This window comes from Neolamprologus multifasciatus, chromosome 20 (assembly GCF_963576455.1).
Source record: "Neolamprologus multifasciatus chromosome 20, fNeoMul1.2, whole genome shotgun sequence".
NCBI lineage: Eukaryota > Metazoa > Chordata > Actinopteri > Cichliformes > Cichlidae > Neolamprologus > Neolamprologus multifasciatus.
This window is the reverse complement of record NC_140458.1, coordinates 7,356,438-7,372,451: the sequence shown is the minus strand read 5'-3', so window position 1 is coordinate 7,372,451 and position 16,014 is coordinate 7,356,438. Positions and strand designations below refer to the sequence as shown.

Sequence of the window (16,014 nt, the reverse complement as noted above, 5' to 3'; positions counted from 1 at the left end):
CAATACCATATGCTCAATCAGGACCACTGACTATTACTGTAACAACAGATCATTTGCTGGCTTCTAATCTTTGAAGTGGCCAAAGAAAAACAAGTTTTGATTCACTCATTTTGTTTATGTGTTAAAAAACATAATGTTATATTTACTATTTCACTCACAGGCAATTGTGGCCACAGCGCTTATGCCAAGGTAGGTTCTCGGGCACTTGATTGTCCCTTTAAGTCCATCAGCTTCCCTTTGCTGTCATGTTGGAGCCTAAGGCAGTTAACGGTCTCTCAACTACAAAAAAAACAGGGTGACCCACTTACTACTCGCCACCTTCTTTCTTTGTGGAAAAACAATTGAGGCCAAAAGATGTGAGAAAATAGTCGTGAAAGTATGGTAGAAGTATTGATTGTCCTCGTATTTTTGTGCGGGATTGCAGTGTGCCGTGCTTTGTTTGAGTAGCCGAGCGTTGTTTTGGAACAGTTAAACGGCACATCAGAGAGTGGAAAGACGCTGTGACCAAGGAGTCTGCGGGGAGGAGAGAGACAAGGGAAGGACCACTTTCTCACTGACAGAGATATGGTGGAAATAGAATTAAGTTCCACATTGAGGAACAATCATCTTTTCTATTGTTTAATGTCTCTTGTTTATAATAAATAAATATTCAAAGCCTTATCAAATTATTGCTTGCCATTTTAAAAGGAAAACAAAGAGCATTCAGATTAACGTACCTTACACTGAAATGCATTATTACACTGACTGCAAAGTATAAGGTTATTAAGAGTTACCATCCAAACACCATATTTAATCAGCTATAATTATGATACACTAAATAAACAAAAACAAAATCATCCTAGAGTCATAGTGAGAAATTCATCATAACGGAGTCAGGTAAATAGACTAATGCATATTTAAATTAGAGAGCATTATTATCAGAATCAATTGGTTACTAGGTTTGTAATTAATAGCAAGCTTAATTGTGGAATAAAAATTGGAGGAGGTAAATTAGAAGTGGTAATTTGCTCTCTTCGTTCCAGTTTCTGAAGCTCACACAAAGGTTCCCGTAGCTTCTCTAAGTACCCCAGTGCAAAGAGCGGCGAGACGATGGCCAAAATAAGGAGGCGCGCTGAAATTGATTGCGTTGTAATTACTGTGTACTAATGAGTCACAACCTGAAAAGCAGCTTTTGTTTGGAATCACTACCTCCGTCCAGCACGCAGACACAAAACCATAAGCTCCCAAAGTGAACTGAAAAGACTGCAGGCTAGATGCTTTTTTAAACTGCAGTTTAAAAACTGTAGAGTCCAGCTCATTAAGAACTTGCTAATGCACCGCTAATATCATTTAACATTTATATCCTGTGACTTTGCAAGATCCCCAGGCATCTGCTGTCTACTATGTACTATGTATAATTATAATAAAATGTATCTAATTCTGTTCTGTGATCTGTGTCTTCCTTTTTATGTGATGACTGTACAGAGAATATATATATATATTTTAACGACAAGCCACACAATAACAAATATATTTCATTATTACAAACAGATGCTGATTCCTGATTCTAACAGATCAATAATAAAGATACCTGTGAAAAAAACAACTTAAGAATAAAAGATCAATTGATTATCTATACACAAAAAGCACAACTGCAAATTATAACAGCAAGAGTAAAGACAAACAATAAAGGCTGTATTTACTGTTCCATATCTGAGCAAAATTGATGGAAAGGCAGAACTGTGTCGGTTCAGCTGTTCTGTGTAGAGACGTGGGAGCGAAGAGATACTCAGGAGTCTCTCTCTCAAATTGTGGTAGGATGCACCAGGTACCATCAGTTCAATACAATACAGTACAATACAACTAGAGATGGCACGATACCACTTTTTTATGTCCGATACCGATACCGATATCATAAATTTGGATATCTGCCGATACCGATATGAATCCGATATAGTGTGTTTTTTAATCAGTAAAACTGTTTTTTTAATATCTTGCTGCTTTTTGTATAAGTTCATACTCAAGTTAAAAAACATCAACAACACTAAAGCTATTCTGTTATACCTGTATGTAAAAAAAAAAACACACTGCACCCAAAATATTTCATAGATCAGCAACACTGATCAATCTAATAAAGTTAAACCTACCCCATCCTCCCTATTCTGGTATTTTAAAGAGTACTTAGCAGAAATATTAAGCAACCTAACTAATAGGGTTGCAAACTCCCAGCAAAAGCAAATAGGGAACCACCCTCTTCCTCATGATGCTTAATCAATGTAATCAACTTTAATTTGATGCAGGGTGAAAAAAAATCACAGAAATAAATTATTTTTCAAGAATAATTAAATAGATTCAACATCTTTCTTCAACAGAATTGCAGACTGCACAGATGGTACCTTCCCAAAGGAAAAAGTACTACTACTAAAAAGTACTAGGGTATATTAGACTTAACAGTTACTATATACAGTAATGGACTTCTATACATTTTACATCAGATTAAAACTTTGGGTGTAAGATTCAGATAATTATTAAGTAATTAAAAGCTAGATATTTTAAATGAGAATAAGAAAGAAAAGTATGTCTTTGTGCCCCCTTTTGCCTGTTCATGCCCTATCGGCCCCCCTGGCTAAACTTTGCTAGATCCGCCCCTGCACAGTTACCAGCTGTCAGCTGCATAGAAAAAGATCCTGGTCTAGAAAGTAATATTAAATAAATTCTAACAACAGCTTATCAAGCTTAATAGTGCTGCTGTTGTTCAGCCGCTGGTTTCCTCTTTCTGGTGAGAAGTGGGCCAAAAACAAAGAAGAGAGACGGACTCGCGACAGAAAAGCCGATCAGCTGATCATTAAGCAGTTTCACGATTGAAGTGGCAGCAGGAGAGAGAGAGAAGAGGCAGTTGCTCTATATATAGGTTGTTAAGCTTAACGCCGGAATGCTTTACAAACATTCAGAGATGAACTTACACACTTGCTTTACTTCTCTCTGAGATAACTTCCTCCGAGATGAAATGTTTGCTAGCAGGCTACAAATACACACAGCCGCTCTATCATGTGACCACACTGCTCCGGCTTGCCATGTCGCCAAGTTTTGTGAGGTGCTTTTTTGATATTTAATGGATCGGATTACATTTTTTTATTTCTCTCCGATATCCGATCCAGTAATTTAGGTCAGTATCGGACCGATACCGATACGTAATATCGGATCGGTCCATCTCTAAATACAACCATTAATAATTTACCCATTTAAAATGATTAGTATCCACAGAACAAGTGAAATGAAACAATGTAACAGTATGAAGTCATAGTGCATCTCTTTTTTTCTTCTTTATACCTCAACTCATTCTAGTAACACAGCTGGGTTTGTATGTGTATAAAATGGTGCAGTATTTGTTTGAAAAACCTTTTAAATGGATATATTTTAAAAGCATTTTTTGATTCAGAGGTTTGGCGAGCCCTGCTCTCCGTTTCATCGTGCAAACGCCTCCTTAGCTCTGCTGTATGTGTGTCCATTTCAGTGTGGCAGAAAGTGAAGCGAAGAGAAAGATTTGACTTGAAGACCACTAAATGATTAAGTGCAATAAATATTTCCTAACTGTGACATCAATATAAAACATCTATAAGAAGGTTAAAAAAAAACAAAAAACATTAACTGCATCTAACCTAAAAAGAGAAAGTGGCAGGGAGAAGCAGCACCAGCAGCAGGTGAGCTTCCTGCAGCATTTCACAGGCATTCGCTGCATTTTACAAGGATGACTGGATCTTTTTCTCTGCATATACGTAGTTTTTCTCTTTGTAAATAAATGTGTTCAATGCCTTTCTGCTTTCATCCGAGGTGTTGGTGCTGTGTGATATCCAGTGGCTCTGAATGCTCTATTTATCTTTGATTGACTCTACTGACTAAAAAGCCAACTGACATACAGTATATCTGGGACTCTCCACCATTTGACCTTAGAACTGAAGAAGCTTCTCGGATGAGAGGTGAAACGTCTTCAAGTAACTTAAAGAAGTCCAGACGCTTTTCTTTGCAAGCTCCTTTGACAACTGACACATAGCTTGCTAAGAAAATATACATTTCAAGGAAAACCCTCTATTCTTTATGTTGAAGGCTAATATTTAAACATAAAAGCTATTTTAAATTATTAAATTACCATGTCTTATCTTTAAAAGCTACAAAACAAATCCCTCAGGATTGAGAAAGTTCTTATCTGCTAGGTGGGGCAGATTGTGGAGTGACACAAAAAGTTCAGTCCTTCTTTTGATTCTATTTGTCACAGCCTATTTGCAGATTGTACACGTGGTCTTTCCTTGCAAGAGTGTTGCTACACCATTAGCAAGTACTTTGCCTCTATCGCCTTATTAAAAACAATAAACAAACAAACAGTCTGGCCAGCTCTGGATCAAATCTACTGCTAATTTGAAATAGGCCAGGAGTTTTTGGCGTTCACATGTGAGCTTATTAGCTTTAGCTAACTTCTCCAGACAGACGACTTACTCTGGATGAGCTTTTTGAGCTCTCTGGTCTTGTTAAAGCCATAAATCAATTTTTATTTTATTTTATTTTATTTATTTATTTTTTTTGTGGTGGGTTGCCTGCACTGCTGGTTAGTATAATTTATGTTGTTTTACGCTGCCTTACCCTACCCTAGGATTCATGAGTGTGCCCACTTGGGAACCACTGGTCTAACCAACCCAGTGCACCCAACAATCTGTTGCACCAGGAACTCACATTAACGCAGCTGCATCATTTCAACAAAAAGGGAAAGAGAAAGAGTTCATTGTTTTTCATTTCCACATATTTATATATAAACATCTCTACTGATAAATGAAATTCCAAAATCTCAATATAGTTTGCAATCCTCATATGTAATAGTAGCAACATGGACATTCCCGCTTTTCTTCCCCTAATAATTATGCCATATTCTTTTCATGAAAGCAAAAAAAAAAAAAAAAAGGGGAGAAAACACTTATCTGACCCGTGCATGGTGCTGACATATTTCAGCCTAATTAATGAATGCTTTATGCATCCTTATCAAGACAAAGGTTCTGGTTCTGGTTTTAATAAGATATGATCACCTTTTGGCAACCTCGATGATGTCAGAGTGCTCACCATGAATCTTGCACCTTAATTACTACCCTAAGATGAATGGACTGTTCACTCTCAGAAGAAAATGGAGAAGGAAGAAGCCCTGAGGCCACCGTGCCAGCAGCTACCCGTGACAATATGTGATTGACAGAAATAGACACCTGTTGATGTGGGCTCTTATTTAGCCAATTAATATGCTGTGGTCTACCATAAAATGTAACAAGAAGCAGCAAATACAGAAAGAAATTCGAGTAAGAATTACTATATTATCTAGGTAGGAACCCCTTTTTTGTTCCCTAATAGCTTAGATTTAGATCAAGCTCCTGATCTTGGAATTCCAAATTCCTGTAAGTCACCCACTCACAAACATTGGATGAAATTTATATGCATCTCAGTTTGGTTTCTATTAGGGATGCACCGATACCGATACTGGTATCGGGTATCGGGGCCGATACAGTAAAATGTGTGTGTACTCATACTCGTAAAAGTTAACCGATACCATGAACCGATACTAACTTATTTCATTAATCAGAGGGTGGCTTGTCATTTCTGTTGTAGTTTTTTAGGGGGCCACTAGGGGGACATCCCGCACTAAACAGGCACAGGGTTAGGCGAGTGAGACTGGCGGCTCCAGATAAAAAAGAGAAACTGGAGGCGGCTGTAGCTAGGCTAAACAAAATGTCAGCAGTGTGGACCGGAACAGCCAACTTTAACTCAGGTTAAAGCGATAAAAGTGATAAAAAATGTCAAGAGAAAATCCACGGGCAGTTAAAATAACAGAGGCTCTGACTCATTTTATCGCTCTGGATGACCAGCCAATGCCGGTCGTGGAAAACATAGGATTGCACCGTCTTCTCAGCATACTCGAGCTGTGATATGAAATATGATAAATAAATAGAAGTGTTTATTTATTATTCTGAAAGCTCGGGACAGTGCCAATAGTTCAGTGATATTTTGTTAAATTACAATGTGGAGACTCCGCAATAATTTAACAGAAGTGCTTATTTTTCACTTGAAATTTTTTTGTGGTCATTTTTATTAAGATTTTATTTTTTATCGGCAGGGAATAAAATAAAACCTGTCTTCCAATTCATTGCATTTGTGTGTGTGTGTGGTAGAAGTATCGGTTTTTGTACTCAGATCCAAGTATCGGTATCGTATCGGTTTGAAAAAATTGGTATCGTTGCATCCCTAGTTTCTATATTTAACATACTTGAGGGAAAGTTTGTCTCAAATACAGAAAATCACAGTGGATCAACCTATTACTATCCATCATCAACAGCTTATGAATTTTCATCCTCAAAGTACTAACAAGTTCAGCATAGTGTTATTACATTAAAGCACCTGTTAGATAGGTGGTGAGTGGTGGATGGACAGTGTAAAGCAAAGTCATTTTCATTTTAACTCAGCTAACACTTGGTTAGCACTGTCAGAAGATTACATAGCCACACACTCATACTAAACATGCAAGGGTATGTTTGCTGCTCGTAAGAAACAGTTTTGTGTGAGAGAATGCGTTTTTAAACTTGGCTGCTGTTCCCCAGAGACCCCAACACGAAATGTATCCACAGTCCTCATGTGTTTATTGATGGGAAAGAATGTGTATACAGATTGTGTGCGTGTGTAGATATCATGCCATCTGTTTTAGGCAGCAGCTGCCAGAATACAGTATCACATCCCCAACTTGTGAGTAACTGAAGAAAATGTGAGTACAACTGTTACCACACTTATATTTGCAGGGAGAATTAACTCCTCCAAATCCTACTTTATCCTTCAGAGAAACTTTTGTTATGAGCTCTGATGCTACAGAGCAAGAATTCATGAAGTCAGGGTCACTTAGTAATGGGAATTGCTAGCAAATGTTTTGTGGGGATGTTTTCAAAGACAAGAGGAAATTGGAGACATCCCTTATATTGTGGAAGCTTGGGAAAACCTCTTAAGGATTTATGCTTTGGTTCAGCTCTCACCACAACCGCCCCCCTCCACCCTCACCACATTTATCCCTCTGACTCTTTGAACCTGCCGGCTGCAGTCGCCGACCCTCATTAATCATTGAGGATGGCCTTCCACTCTCTTGGGTAGTGCCCAGCCTGCCCAGGCCTCATCACTGATTGCTTGTGCCTCAGGCGGGTGAAGCGTCTCTTATGCTCCAGCCTTGGCACTGGGTGTAGGCCCTGCTTGGCATGGATGCTCACACTTCACAAGCCAACCTTGTCAACCCTGCTTCCTCCTGCTCGGTCTCCATGTGTTTGTGTGTGTGTGTGTGTGCACAGCTTAGCAATCTACTGTTGACCTGCCTCTCATAAATGAACTTCCTCTCTAGTTTATGTTCATTTCCTGAGTCTGTGTTGTGAAACCCAAAATATACCATTCAGATCTTTACTGTAAATTTCTGTTTTTATTATTGAGCTTGTCAATCCTAACTAGTTTTTTTCTATATCTTTTATTTGCCTCAATTTCAGTTTCAGCCGTTTCTTCCCTTTGTATGTTTTCTTTTTTGTATGTGCAAAAATCAAATTGAGTACTATACGATCTCTTTTGTACTCCTTAGAGATGAGTTACTTCTTAATCAGTTCCCATGAATAGGCAAACGTAGCAGTTGCCAGTCCAGCACCTTTATATCCCCCTTTTCTGTGAAAACTGGCCGGTTGCATTGTTACAAATCTAATCCACAGCTATGTAGCTTTGTCTCAGAACTTCGTAAAGCCTATAACACCAAAAATATACTATTATAAAATGGTTGTAGGCAGTGTGGCTGAGCAAAACAAGGGGACCGTAAACAGTCATTTCTTCTCCACTAAAGTCTATGATTGTCATGGGGGATGAATTTGGCATTGCACAAACAAAGGGATTTCATCATTTTCAGCCCCTGTCAAACCATCCCCTGGTGGGCCTGCAACTTCAGACTGTAACCGTCAGCTAAAAAGACCCTAGTGCAGCCTTGTCTGTAAATCATGTCCTGTGCTTTTTCCTCAGTATGTCATTATGTAGTATTTTATATTTGCAATGCATCCAGCAAGCCATTTTTGCACCGACCTATGATTATACCTTCTAACAGGTAATCAAGGTTATGTTTCCCATGGCAGTCTTGTTAAATGCGATCGCGGATGAGGATGTAAGCATAGCCAGACCCATACAAGCCACAAATTTAGGTAGCCCACTGATTCTAATAATTGCTCACAGTATAATGGGATCCCGTGGCATCAGGAATTCATATTAAATGAATGTTGAACACAACATAGGAAATAATAAGATATTAAAATTAAAACACCACTGGAATTTCCAGATGAAATCCAATTAAATCAGCTGTAGCAGGCCTAGTGTTTTATTGACTTATGCTGGTCCATTTCTGCTTGCAGCATCTGTCATGAATGATTCATACCACTGGCTTTTCTCTACCTTGCACAGTGAGGGGCATAAAGTTGGATATGCCCTAAATCACATACATACAGGCACCCAAATCAATTTCAGCTACAACATAAGTGTTATACTTTGACACTTTCTCTGTAAAAGAAATACTGGCAGCCCAATCTGTATGCTTTTGTGTAGTTTTAGTTTCTCCATTCAGTTCCCCAACAGCTGAGTCAACTTTTATGCTAATACTTCCCTGGAAAGCGGAGAGCAAGATCGTTGAAAACACAATTTTCCTCTTTTATGCTTAGTTAAGTATTTTCATCTTAATGGCCTTCTTAAATAACTTCCCATTGTTGTTTAGTGAGTTGAAAGTCTGTGAAACTCTTTTTTTCCTCCACCAAATACTCCCTTTAGTAGAGCAGCAAGAGTGAGTTTCGGTCTTGGTTACAGATTAAGCATGGCTACAGCATGCTACTATTATTCGCAGGTCTGAAGGATTAGTCTCAGAGGTAATGGTGATTGTGGGTTTTTAACCATTTCATGGAACTTTTCTTTTTTCCAGGGTACATTCTTTAATGACTGAAAAACAAGAACTGGATCCACAGGTTTTAAATTGTTTGGGACAATTTCTCCAATCCACACAGGGTCAGACGTATAAACACATCCTCACTAATATTTGGTTAAATGTCCTGTAGCAAGATAGAGCCCAACCAATTGCTTTTGGTAGACATCAGCAACCTTTGGCATAATTCTAGCTGGATATTTGAATACTTTTCTTGGCAGAATTGGAAGTTTACTTAAATTAATTGTACCACATGTGAAGCACAGTGGTGGCAGCATCATGGCCTGGGGCTGTTTTGCTGCCAGTAGTACTGGTACATTGAGAAACTCCAAAATAATTTTAAACTTGTGCACCCAATTCTTGTTTCCTTAAAGTCTCCAAAGATATATTCTGTATAATCAGTCCATCCTGGAAAAAGAACACTTCAAGGAAATCATTAAGAGCCCCAAATTAACATGACATTAATGTGTGTATTGTAGGCTTTTGACCACATCTTTATATGGTATTAAAGTAGAGAGTGAATGCACTGTCTACAAACAGTACTAAGCGTGTCATGAAAGGGAGAGGTAGTGATAAATGATGATTCACTGTTGTTTTCCCTGAACCTTTGACATTCAAAGTTCAGTTCAAGAAGGAAAAAAGAAACAGTTTTCACACTAAGACACACAAAACAACATAAATCAAATATAATGTGGGTACTATACCCTTAATCCAATTAAAGAAAATATCCATGTGCTTTAATAAATCATCAACAAAAAAAACCCTAAAGATAAAACAAACGAGCTATGGGCTTTATGGGACCTCTGAAAACATGCATTATCAGATAATGTGCATGGTGTGCATGTTCAAAAAAATGTGCTTGTGTGTGAATGGGCCTTTAAAGTTAATTTTACCATCTACAATATAAAGCCTGGAGCCACTAGTAATCAATGTGAAGTAGATGACTCACTAACCAAGGCCAGCCATTATGAGGTCAAATATTTCACCCTCTCACTTCCTGCTTTAAAGTATGTCTGTCTATTTGCAGGTCTGTGTGGAGGTTTATTGAGCAAAAGGCTTGGTATTAATAATTAACTATGTGAGGTTGTGTTTCTATTCCATTCAATACACACACGGTAGTGTTACATTAGGCAGAAAAGGACAGGAGGGGATCCATTATTTATCCCGAGCACTGGCTCATAGGCTCAGGGTTGGAGAGCCAGTCTCTCGGGAGCAGATGTGGGACAGAGGGCAGATGAAAGAGCTTTTACATAGCAAACACATTTTCGATATCATGAGTAGGTGAATGGGGTAAAGCCATCTGGGGATATATTATCTCCAGTTCTTTCATTTTTAGGATGGCAGTTTGATGACACGGGCAATGTGCTGATTTCACCTGGTGACCTTCTGAGTACAGCTCAGCAAATTCACAAGACAACTAATAACCAGGCGCCTGGCGCCTGGAATGGACTGGGACATTGGTCTGTCCTCAGTCATTTTCATTTATAGTGTTTACAGAAATTGTAGTGTTTTCCAGTTTGGTTCAGTTACTTTAGGCCGATGAAAAGAATGTCAACTGAGCCAGAACACAATCTGAGCAGAGTGATCTTAAATGAAAAGTTGTCTTGTTTGATGTGGTTTGTTTATGGTGCGATGGCAAAACAGAACATCTGCAGGATTTTATTATGGTAGACATGATTTTAGCACCAATTCAGGGTCACACTACAGTTAAATCCATCTTTGGCCTTAGTCACACAAGCCTAGAGACTGATATGTGACAAAGAACTTGCTGCACCAAAAATTTCCTTGTAATTGCTCTGGTCATTTGCTACTGGCTACTGGAAGGCGATGGCTTGTCTTCCAACACTCAACATTTATTCTTCAACCTGCAGCAAGCACGCCTCAAAAGATGCAACTTTTACTTTGAAGACAAACTGTCTGAGTTTCTGTTTTCCATCACACTTTTTTAAATTTTTACTACGGCTTGGTGAGTGTTTGGAGTCAGCATCTTGCAAACTATTGGCAACCATGGTTACCTGCTAGCAACCAAAGGGCAATCACAGGGAGGTTTTTGGTGCGGCATCACATACCTCTTTGCAACCAATTTCGCACTGGCAAGCAACATCTTGAAAAATAGTTGCTAGCAGTTGCCTGGGGCAAAAGATTTCACAGTGACTGCCAGTGGCTGTGGCTGTCTGCATGACTCAATCTTCAAATCTACCCCTATAATAGTACAGTATTTTTTTCTCATTATTTATAACAATGATTAAACGTGACTGTATTTTATGCTCAGAGGAAAAAAAGACTTGAACAACTGGTATTCACAACAATCAACAACCAGAAAAAAGTCTGAAAAGAACAAAATCATTTTATAGTTCGATACCAAGGTCAGGGTCTGATGTGTGTCTGATGTTTTGTAACTCCCTATTTCTCCCACTTAAAGTTAAACTATCTATCCAGGCCCCTCCATAATAATGTGTTCCTTGCACATGAGAACATACCATCGTAGGTGCCACTCTCCAGCAGCAGTCCACTTTCTTCCAGTTCACGAAACTCCGCCACACTGATAAAATTGTAGTCCACTCCCGGAACCTCCCCTTCTCGAGGCTGCCGAGTAGTACCTGCCAACAATGAGAAAGTTTAATACAGTAGGAACTCCAAACAAGTGGAATGTGCCATTCATTGCCAGGGTGGGAGTGGGGGTTGGAAGTGACACTCAATGCAACATGCCCACAGGGATGTGATTCAAGTCCAAATACAATGCTCAGGGGAGAATCTGTGTCTGCATCATGAATAGTCAACAAAGCTGGAACAGCAAAGCGATGAATTCATTATTCAAATATGAAGCAGAGGGGGAAAAAAATGTCCTCCACAGAGCAACACAGCTGTCACAATACAGAGGAAATACAAGCGATGACAATGAACAAGATTTTTAATTACATACTTTGACGCTGATTGTGTAAAACAGCACCACTTTAAGCACGATAAATGAGAAAAATTAGAAAGCTCTCTGTTGACCTTACACATATTTTTTTTCAATAATAACACCATCTGCATGTCTACGCTGTGTGGAAATTAGTTTTCTGAAATTAATAATAACTAATCCAATGTACATCCTGGTGCTGTACACTTGTGACATGCCAGCCTACGGCTACCTAAATAAAATGTTTGTTTATGCAACGCATTTTATGGGACCTCATTATCAACAAACCACAAACTGATATTGTGAATAGATTCAAATGAATATAACGCACTGTCACCTCAAAGCCCTTTCCGTTGATTTATTAGCCACAATAGTTGTTTCCTGCACTAAAAAAAGAATTGAAAAAAAATCACGCATACTTGCAGTGTATTTCCAAATGTCAATGGTTATGATCGGTGGCAGTTGCTTTGCCTAAAACAATAATCGAGAAAGAAGAATTCCCTTTTTTCCCAAATGCATCCTTTGCTCTCCCTTTTCCCTTCGTTTTACAGTCCTTTACCCCCTGAAACAGGCAACCTTAAAGCACTTTCAATTGCAGCAAAGAGCCATTAAGTAGTACCATGCTGCAACTGTGATTTAAAAAGTGTCACATTTCCCCTTGTTGATGGTCTCAATGGCAAGACACTGAAAACTTACTGTTATGAAAATTATTTTATGCTCCCTAACACGCCAGCCGCTCTTACCATCATCTTAGATGTAATCAGGCCTTTTGAAATACCTCAGCTAAACCGCTCCGCTATCTGACTGCACTGCAGGCACGAGGGATTTTAACTCGGAGCTTAATAGGAACCCATCCCCATTCTTCATTTTCTTTCTGTGTCAACATCCATCCCGACTGCAGTGTGAGCCATCGCATCGGAAACTGCTTAGTTTCTTGCAAAGGCAATCTTTTATTCTGTCAAACAGAGCAATCAGATGAGACCAATAAAAATCACAAGAAGAAGATATACGAGCTCATTTTTGGAAGAAGGGATAGGGAAATGTATTATGTAGCTATTTATTGTTAATTCAGCTACCTTACCAACAAACTCCAAGACACTGGATCGGTTTTCCTGTTATATAATCAATGTAAATGTGTTTTCATATGAAGTTGGTGCAACATGACTGCAAAAAGTAGCAGAAACCCCCCAAAATAACACAAAATAAAGGAGAAAACAATAACATTACAGTTTTAAAACATGAAAGAGACAGCAAAAATAAAACTGTATGTGCAGTTTGTTATTCAATGGTTAGACAGTGGAAAGAGACTGCTAAGACTGCTGAAACTGCCACCTGAAAAAAAGAGCTCTGGGAGAAGGAGCCTTGAAGAGAGCACCAGAAGAAATTTGCTGCCAATTCTCACCGGAAAACACAAGCCTGTTTCAACTTTTAGTTTATGTGTTTGATTTTTTTAAGACATGAAACAACTGTATGAAAACCATACAGGAGCAAAACAGAAGAAAAACAAAAAGTAATTGTAGTTGCTACAGTAGGTCTGTGGAGGTTATTCTGACTTCACATCTCCAGTGTTAGGTATGAACTGTGTTTTCATGGATTTTCTTAGTCGTGAACTGTATTTTGCAGGTTAAACACCCACTCAGTGGAGCACCAGAAGAAACAACAAGCATTTGCCCACAAGATGCTAATTGCAGCAAAACAAAAAAGAATGAGTACAGAAGCACAGGGATTGCCATTTGTAAACTGACAGATGCATGATCGCATAGTGCCAACTTCAAACTTTTAGTCAGACTGTGTGAGTTTGACTGTAATATACGATAAACACACAATAAATCAGAACGCTAACATGAAGGCACATGGAAATATGAGTGTTGGTTACAGTTGCTGGCTCAATAGCTACAGTGAAAACACTTGAAAGTGTGCATTTAGCTTGTCCATTTTGGCACACATCATCCACAGTTGTCTGAGACTTACAGTAAGTAGAAAACAGTAAGTGATGAGTTCAGTGCAACAGCTATGCTTAGTTATTTTTTTCTTTTTACACTTGTTTTTAACTTCTCAAAATAGAAATCACAATTGACTGAAAACCCGAGGCACTTTATTTTTACCTTTGCACCATCCTTCCTTGGTGTTTTATCGTGAAGCGAGACTAGTGGGCCTGAGTGCTGTGCTGCAATGGATATTAATACCCAGGGAAGGAGAGAGCGATAGTAGACGGTAGAGTTGGGTGTAGGGATTTAGTGAAGCTTTAAGGATTTTTGGGTGACCTAGACCCCTGGTATTGTCTTGAGCCCCAGTTTGTGGGAGGCAAGAGTGACACTTAATGAAGCTTCTCTGTGTGCAGCAGAAAAGCAAAGTCATACTTCTGTCACTCCGAAATGCTATTTGGAGTGCTGTAATGAGCGCATGGCATCATGCTGTAGTGGCTATTTAGGCTGCTCACAGGGTCACTTTGGCTGAGTGCACTGTGATAAGCCACTGGCACAGGCCTGAATGAGCAAACTGGACAGCGGACATATGCTGAGCTACTGAAGCCAAACCGCAGTGCTGATACGCGTGGTTCACAGTTTCTGTTATCTTCCACAATAACTCACTAAAGTAGACCCAAATGTGCACAAGCAGGTACAACTACAACACTTGCTTTTCAGCTGTGATAATGCAAGAAAATGTAACATTTGCATTTTATTTGAGAGAGAAAAGACTGAGATGTTATTTATCACACTGTAATTAGGAGAGGAGGTCTAATTATTAAACTTTAAACTACAGTGAAACTTCCACGACAGCAAGCATGATTATTCGGTAAGTAAATAATAAATATGTAAATAAATATGTATCTCAAATTAATCAGTGATACTCCTACACAGCAATATTCCTTAAATGCACCTCCAACTGTCTTTTGAATAATGTCCCCCACAAGCAAAATGTCAGAAATGAAAGCTTTCCAAATGCTAACTGCGAGTTGCACAAGTAATAAATGCTGTCTCGAGTAGTGATAAATGGCAAAAACATTGTTGTTCATGTTTTGTTTTGTTTTTTAACTCAGCTGTGCATCCCAGAGAACTGCAGCTGCTCGTTCATTTACGCCTGTTGGTCTTGTTGTCCATTTTTAAATCACTCGGGTATAAACACAGAATATTCCAAAAGAAGCAGTGGAGCAAAATCAAACTGAGGGGGGAAAAAAAATCAGAGGGTGGAAAATAAATAGGGAAGAAAATGTACAATTACTCTTTCCTGAATTTAAATTGAACACAACCAAGGTCTGACAACAATCAGAAACTGACAAACATCTCTCTTAATTAAATATTTCATATACACAGGGGCAAAACTCCATTATTAAACATAAAAACACTGAAAGTTGTTCACCTTTTTTTATAGCACAAGCACATATTTATATATATTTTACCTATGTAGACATCCATATAGAAGCCTATTCAGGTTTTCATAGGACTGTGTGCTTTTACAAATTTTGGTAAGATCAAGAAGTGAAAATCTGCAGTTTATAATACTGAAGTGTAAGTAGAAGAAATGAACAGAAAACAAGTTAAAGGGGTTTATTTGAATTAAAGAATAGGGAGGGCCTGGAGGAAAATGCATAACAGGTAGTGCTACAGATGGGAAGAGACCACGCTCCATCTGGAGAGGTGAGAGGGCAACAAAAAGACCCAGACAGAGAGAGAAGACTGAAGGGCCCAAGGCTGAGGAAGCTACTCACAGGGAATGGTACGCAGGTACAGGTTGTCCCTAATCACCTGCTGGAGCTTATGGTCCAGGGAGCCCTTCTGAAACTGCAGACTGAGGTAGTGACGCAAATCAGTATTCAACACTTTACCTGCAGGGAAAGAAAAGAAAAGGTTGAGTTATGAATTCACACTGGACGGCCTTCAAACTACACACATTTTTAAAACACCATTTTGATTATTCACATTTAAAGACAATTAAAAAAGATAATCAGAAATTTTATTTTTATAACCAACAATACTGGAAAGCTCTAATCAATAACCCCTGCTACAGTCCCCAAATCAAAAACACCACATGTTGGGACAGTAAATATTTACATCTGATACTATGTGATTAGTAGCACATAGTAGCATGCAAGTCTATGAAAGTTTGACGTTTCCAATAATGATCACTGTCATGT

At 38.7% G+C, this 16,014-nt stretch overlaps 1 protein-coding gene across 4 annotated transcripts in view; it reads right to left on the bottom strand.

Annotated features, from left to right (window-relative positions):
* magi3a (membrane associated guanylate kinase, WW and PDZ domain containing 3a) overlaps positions 1–16,014 on the bottom strand; it is a 113,144-nt gene that overhangs the window by 27,663 nt on the left and 69,467 nt on the right. For all 4 annotated transcript variants that reach the window (XM_085144755.1, XM_085144757.1, XM_085144758.1 and 1 more), the window contains exons 2-3: positions 15,589–15,705; positions 11,458–11,577 (exon numbers count right to left, since the gene is read on the bottom strand). In XM_085144755.1, the coding sequence (XP_085000881.1) occupies positions 11,458–11,577; positions 15,589–15,705 (237 nt within the window). The remainder of the gene's footprint in view (positions 1–11,457; positions 11,578–15,588; positions 15,706–16,014) is intronic.